We start from the raw sequence: 7,418 nt of genomic DNA, 5'->3' as shown, positions 1-7,418 counted from the left end.
GGAGCTGAGGGATGTGGAGTGTGACTCTTCCCTCCTCCCTGTAAGATTAAGACACTCTTTAGGGTTTCTGATACTCAAACACGCCCCTCACTTTCAGGGCCTGAAGAAAATGCCTGATGGATTCCACGCAATGACAAAAACGTGTCATTCATCAGCATCAGCATCTTCTCTACTCTTGCCCAGTACCCATTTAGCGTTAGAGTTCCCTCACAACACAGAAAAATCCCAATGGCTTCAATCTTTTATCTGGCATMTGCACGTGACAAAAATCCCATCACTTCCTCCAGTGGAGTCACAGTACAAAGTTAGTCCAATTTCTATAAACCTSTGTGAGTTTACCTGTTTTGACTACCCCCTTACTTTTAATTTTGAAGGTGAGATGAGGATATTTTTAAAAAGTCTAACAGACACAGTTCTTTTCACCGTCAGCACTAGTTATCCACTGCCCTCTGTGCACACAATTTCACCTTATGAGTTATGTGCTGTGAGGGTGCCAATACCTCACTCTACTAGACAAAAACRGGATCAAGTTATAAATAACTTCTTCAGAAGTTTCTTACAAAACTCTGATTCCCACCGTTTTGGTTCCAGCTCTTCAGAAAGTTTTAGAACACAAAGGTCAGGAGGTGCCCTACTGTCATTATCTTTTCCTTTACTATTGGTGGAGGAGGTGATCAGGTAACAGGGGAATTTTTCTTCGACTCTCTTTCTACCCTCCACAAGAGGAGATTCGTTCTCGTGGTAGAAAAGGCAGGACAAATMATCACACCAATTGCCAGAGTTCAGAAAGTTGACCTTTTACAATCTCAAAACTAATGTGTATCCAGGAAATCCTGCCAGACAGTCACTGTTTGCAAATGGTTGGGAAATGTGATCATTTGCCATGAAAAACAGATGAAAAGCAGCAGCCAGTTAAAAGACCAAGTCTGTTCTCAAACAAAACCTTTCCAAAATAAAGGAACAATGTCTCAGAGCTGACAGTTGACCTGAGCTGAGGAAAGGTGACAGTTCTGCACTGGTGTTCCCTGGACACCATTTAAAATCTGGTACCTAAAATCAGATTTTTAGGATTGAGTAGAAATTAAGTATTTCAAGACAAGCTTCTTACCCGGAAAGCAGTCTCCTTGTATTTCAATTGGACTTATTAAATAAATGCGGRATTATTTCATAGAAACATAAAGTATCTTGAGCTGGAAAGGACCCACGAGGATCACCCAGTCCAACTCCTGACTCCACGCAGGGCAGCCTCAAAGTTAAACCAGCTGAGAGTCACCCAAAGTTTTCTGAGCAACAGTGGGCTTGGGGCCACGTCCCTGGGGAGCTTTTCCAGTGTCTGGCTATTTTCTCAGTGAAGAGCTTTTCCCTGGTAYCCAGTCTGAGCTTCCCCAACACAGCTTTCAGCTGAGAGAGAGARGGGACAGTAATAAAGCAGTAATAAAGCAGTCCTATATAAAAATTAAACTGGTAAAATTTAACTACTGTTGACAGCTTCATAACTCACAATAATGAAAGTAATCAGATTATTGCCTCCCTGAGTAAGAGCAATCACCCTGTATTTCCGTTTTCAATTCAGCCAAAACAAAATCAGTGTCTTTATTTTCTGGGTATAACTCATTGGGACTCAAGCTAGGCATCAGATCCATGCCCTAAAGCCACAAGTCCACCACAGAGAAAGTCAGAGGGTGCTGGCACTGCTGTCCGTGACACAGAGTTTTATGCATATGAGTAGGTGTTTTTTGGGATTTTAGGTTTGTTTTTTTGTTTTTGTTTTTTTTTTGCAAGATCACCTTAAATTGTTCTTCCTGTAAGGTTCAGATAATTAGGAGAGAAACAGCAAAACTTTAATATCCCCGTAGTATCTAACAAGGTTACTTCCAGTTTGCTTTACACCTTTAGAAACTACCTTTTAAGTTAGAGTAGGCACTTCTTATCCAGTCCACTTTACAGCTTCCTGTTTTTTCCAGAAAAATGAATCAGACATTTGTTTCTGCAAGTTAAAAAAAGATCACTGAAAATATTGTTCTAGTAGAAGCCATCCTGACAGAAAAAGGAAATGTTCATGAGACAATATCCTCAGCAGAAGGCATGCTTTCAGTAAAGCAAACCAGCCAGTAGCACAAAGTACCCAAATGCAAATGTATGTCAGTGTCTGCAGCAAAAGTAGCMCAAAAGACAGACAGTGCTCCTGTATCTTCATTGCACCCCCGTTAATTTTTCTGCAAACTTGTGCTTCTCTTTCACCCTTTACTGTCCTACTCCTTGTTATGAGAAAGATCTGGCATAATTGCTAAAAAACACCATGTCAAAATCTCAAAATTTAACGAGTGTTTTGAGCAGTCTTTGACTATCAATATACAGCATGAACATAATCGAAAATCCACCAAATAATTCAGAAGATGTATAACTACACAGAGTTTAACAATTTTCTGTTGTCTTGCAGCAGCACGATTTCATTGATCTTCCATTGCCATAAAGTCTTTCAGTAACAGACAAAAATCAAAATGCCAACTATAAAACACGAATAAAGATGCAGAGCCCTCCACCACCTCTGATAAAATTAAGCTTTATCTAAAATTAAGCTTTATCTAACATTTATCTAAATTGGTGATGCCAGGGCTGAGAGAACCTATGCAGAACGAGAAAAACATGAAATGGGAAATGCACCATCAAAACCAAACGTTAAATAAAAACCCTTTTGTGAAGAACTCCCACAGCAAATTCTCCTCCTCAGCTCCCAAAGGCTGACCTTTTCCACATTCCCCACAGAGCTGCAGGACAATCCCACACAGCACAGGCTGCACTCAGTCACTGCTGCAAAGCTTTGTTTGACTCCAGACACCTACTGAAGGTGAGGGCACTGCCAGAAGYRTCCACACGACAAAACTGCTCTGAAAGAAGACATGGAACAGTGTCAAAATGAGAAAAACTGCTTTACTCAGTCACTGCTGCAAAGCTTTGTTTGACTCCAGACACCTACTGAAGGTGAGGGCACTGCCAGAAGYRTCCACACGACAAAACTGCTCTGAAAGAAGACATGGAACAGTGTCAAAATGAGAAAAACTGCTTTACTCAGTCACTGCTGCAAAGCTTTGTTTGACTCCAGACACCTACTGAAGGTAGGGCACTGCCAGAAGTGTCCACACGACACTCTGAAAGAGTGACATATGAACAGGGTCAAAATGAGAAAAACTGCTTTTATTCCAACAGTCTGACTAAGCAGACAGTCCAAAGCCTTTCTCAAGTGGCAGTTAATTTCATTCCTGGAGCATTTAAGAATAAAGGATTTTAAGAAATTTTGAAAATAACTGTGGCATTTCTACCTCAACATTACAAAGGTTGAGGGCTTGAGTTCTGGGTGTGGAGAAACCCCACAGTTCAGGTTTTTTCTTTCCTTCTTTTTAGAAAAAGGTGACTTTGAATGCACATTGCCCAAATGATTTTATCAAGTGAAATACGGTCTGGAAATCTAATAGATGGGTAAGGTGCCTTCCCTGTACAAACACACCTGTGTGTTCCATCTCCAAAAGTGTTGGGGGAGCTGCTGCAGTTTGCACAAACTATTTGTAAACGAGCTGACAGCAGAAGTGTATTTAAAGAGCAAACTGCAGCCCTTTCCAGGGATTTTGAACTTGTGCTGCTGGCAGCAATCAGTAAAGAATCACCAACAACTGCCTATGATATTCTGGTGGTTCAAGTCTGAGCTGATCCATGGGAAGGAAGGCAAGCTGTACATCCACTCAGAATGGCACCACTATGAGAGGATGTGAGCTGGTGTTGTAACAAACAGCTTCCACAAAGCATAKTTAAGGTTTTCTACTGCACACTGTCTGCTTCAATGCACAGAAATGTTCTCATGGATAAGAACAGATGCTGAAATGAAGTCCAGAAAGGAAGGCACACAGAAATGATGTGACTTCCAAAGAGACACACTCAGCAGCACAACAGRAACTGCAGTTTCCTTCGGCCTAGGTTGGCTTCCCAATGATTCTCCTTTTGCTCAGGTGCTGCTGTGTTCAGGTCAAGGTGAAGACTGAGAAAATTCATCAATCAAGAAGTTTTGAGAGCTTCTTTAAAAGCCAACACAAAATTTAAGGCTATCAGTTCAAATACTGTTTTTGGTTTCCGAAACAAAACAGTTTAATACAGCCTTCAAGAATTACTTGACCAAGGACTATGAGTGCAAGGAATCAGTGATAAGCCGTCCTGCAGTGATTTACAGTGGTAACAGTTTCACCTATCTGTTTATGAGAGTCTAAGCTCCCTATAAACACTGAGAAAATATTAAATCCCCGGTCTTCATTTGAAATATGAAGCCGCACCACCTAACCTCAAACTGGCATAAAGTAGCGCTTGAAATATTCTTTTTACACAATACATATCACACAGTCCAGCGTGTGATCGACATGCAAATGGCATTCCCCATTCACAGGCATAAGAGCAGGGAGTTTGCCTGTCTGTGCAGAAATGCTTTTTATCAGAAATTAATCACATTTTTTTCCACACATGCACACAGAGAAAAATGCTTTAGATAACATGGCTGCAAGTGTGTGCTTATTAGCCTGTTTTTCAGCCCCCACTTGTGCGGTTTGGTATTTAATTACAGGGTGGAGTGGTCCCCAGGCTACTTTTGTTTCTTCCAGTCACAGCCAGAAAATTTCTGCAGGAACTGACATGCAGGAGTGCAACTGCTTCAAGCTGTAGCTGATGTCCTGTCAACAAGGTTAGCTTGCTGTTCATTGAGACTCCCACAAGTWCTTCTGTTAAATAATTATTGAAAATACGTTTAAATACGACAAACTGCATTCTGAACTTCAACAAAGACTTTACCAGGACCTATTGTGGCTATTTACTCTAAATGGGTTTCTCAATTTTCCTTTGCTAATGCCAAGAAACAAATCATTACCGTTATGCTGGGAAAGCACTAGCTCTTTTTATTTTTTTCCTTGAATACAGGCAAACGTAACCTTGTACCCTAGTTTTAGCACAAACCCTGACTCAGACCCTCTATTTCACTGCACACAGCTTTAAATGCTGCTCTCCATAATCAATCTTAAATTATATTTTCACCTGACAAATATGACACCACTTGTAAAATACTACAGTTCATATGTGAGCATTTTATAGCTAAATATTATTCCCCAAAGCACTGGGGTACAATGAAATACATTAAAAATTAATTGGAATGATGTGTTTCTTTATGCCTTTATATAAATGAGAAGTTCTAGTGGACAGCTAAAACTGGGGAAACAAAACAAAGATTAACTTTGGTAACAAATCACATACAAAATGAATATTGTATATTAAAAAAAAAGATGCTGTTAATCAGATTATTACTGTTGAGAGGATTTGGAAAAAAAAAATTAAAGATACTTTGAGTGTTTACCCATGTTTTTTATTTAATAAGGCCTCGCATTTTTGGTCTAAGTAAAAAGAATCCATCGACTTGGAAAACTGTGCCTAACTCAGACAAGAAGGTGAAACAGCATGAGCTCTTTTTGGTATCAGTCAAAAAGCACAAAGCAGACGACGRTTGTATTATGCAATTTTTAGCCAGAGGTATCTGAAAACACTCCCTGGCCAAACCCAAGCAAGAATTTATACTGAATAATTATTTATGAATGGTCTGTTACCGTGCTCCGGTCAGTCAGCTACTTCTCTGTCCTTGCTCTATCGAGAAAAATACTTGCAAAATGTGGGACGTGAGACCTTCTCATTTGGGTGATAAASCACGTTAATAACAAACTTCTAAGTGTGGATCCCAGGACATACGCACACAGGATCACAAACAATACAGAGTAGCATACAGAAAGGTGTTGASACGCTTTGCTGGTAGCTGCTAGAGGGTGACAAAAGGCAAAAACCTGAACTCTGCACCGAGTAATTCAGAGACTGGCTCTTGAGTAATGCACTGGAGATTCCAAATCCACGAGGCAAAGAAATCATTATAAAATCAAGTAAATTATTACTTTTTTCACTTTTGAAAACAGTTTGCTCTTTTTTTTTTYCCCCTCACATGTGCATATGCCGTTTATGAAGGCTGAATACCCCCACACACACAGTTTAATGTGAACTGGAGATTTTACTCTTCTGACCAAACAGCCTGGAGCTCTGGCAGGTGAGCTCCCTCAATATCCTCAGGTAGATGCTTCATCACTAAATGTTTCATTCCGTTAGCAAACATTTTACCTGATTTACCAAGTTAACGCAGTGCCACTCAATTTGCAATGAATCTGTAGCTGAGTTAAAGAATCTACCAAAATAAAAAAGGCACTCTTGCCTTACCACTTATTACAGCGATTCCATATTTTCAGGCCTATAAAACCGCTTTAAATCAAATGTTAAACGCCACAAACAACACGCTCTAACAAAAGCGACCGCAAGGAAGACGCATCGGCTTCAAAACCCGTCACTTTTTACAATCTGTCCCTAGAACAAGGCGCAGACGGAGATGCTTTGAACACCCCGCGGCCGGATCCGGGCCACCCCTCACAGCCGCTTCCCCCTCCGACAGCTCCGCTGCCCCGTTCCACAAAYCCGCCAGAACAACCCTCACTGAACTCATTTCCCAGATAATTAATTTCAGAATTTCGGACGCGCGGCCAAGCGGGAAAGAAACGCGGTGAGGCTCCCGGAGCGCTCCCGGGGAAGAGAGAGATTTTCCACCCGAATGTGGCGCCCGCCTCAGGCCCGGAGCCCTCCCCCGGTCCCCTCACGGCGCGGTCTCCCCCGGTCCCCTCACAGCGCGGTCCCCTCCATCCCCCTCACAGCGCGGTCCCCTCCATCCCCCTCACGGCGCGGTCTCCCCCGGCCCCCTCACGGCGCGGCCTCCCCCGTCCCCCTCACGGCGCGGTCCCCTCCGTCCCCCTCACGGCGCGCTCTCCCCCGGTCCCCTCACAGCGCGGTCTCCCCCGTCCCCCTCACGGCGCGGTCCCCTCCGCCTCACGGCGAGCGCCCCTCAGGGCCGGGCCCGCCCGCACTCACTTGAGGAAGTAGCGCTGTCCGGTCTGCGTGAGCGCCATCTCCCAGCCCGGCGGCAGCGGCCGCTCGTCCGTCACGTCGCAGGAGCGCTGCCGGAGGTGGCCGTGCTGCGGTGCCGGGCCCGCGCCGGGCAGCGAGGCGGGTGAGGAGTGGGACCGGACGTGCGCGGGCGCGGGGCGCGGCGGGGGCCCGCTCGAATCCGTGCTGGACTGCCGCGAGTGCGAGCCCGAGTCGGGCTCCCTGAAGAAGGACTCGGGCAGGATCTTCTTGCGCCAGGAGCTGGGCCGAGGGTTCATCACGGCATTGAAGAGCGCCTCCAGCTCCGTGTCCAGGTCCTGCGTGACGTGGATGACCTGCTGGCCCGGCGGCGGGGCCGCGGCCGCGGGGTTCATTTTCCGCCGCTCCGGCCCGGCGGCGGGCGCAGCCGGCTCGGGGCGGGG

At 44.5% G+C, this 7,418-nt stretch overlaps 1 protein-coding gene across 1 annotated transcript in view; it reads right to left on the bottom strand.

The window, feature by feature from the left end:
• The window catches only part of WWTR1 (WW domain containing transcription regulator 1), a 23,635-nt gene extending 16,223 nt beyond the window's left edge, over positions 1-7,412 (bottom strand). The window contains exon 1 of the mRNA XM_057385172.1: positions 6,982-7,412. Within this exon, the coding sequence (XP_057241155.1) occupies positions 6,982-7,370 (389 nt within the window). The 5' untranslated portion in view covers positions 7,371-7,412. The remainder of the gene's footprint in view (positions 1-6,981) is intronic.
• Between the last annotated feature and the right edge of the window lie 6 nt (positions 7,413-7,418).

Source organism: Malurus melanocephalus, unplaced genomic scaffold, assembly GCF_030028575.1.
Source record: "Malurus melanocephalus ecotype Western Australia unplaced genomic scaffold, MMel_1.1 scaffold_797, whole genome shotgun sequence".
Taxonomy (NCBI): Eukaryota; Metazoa; Chordata; class Aves; order Passeriformes; family Maluridae; genus Malurus; species Malurus melanocephalus.
Note: the sequence above shows the minus strand (reverse complement) of the source record. Positions and strands in the feature narration are given on the sequence as shown.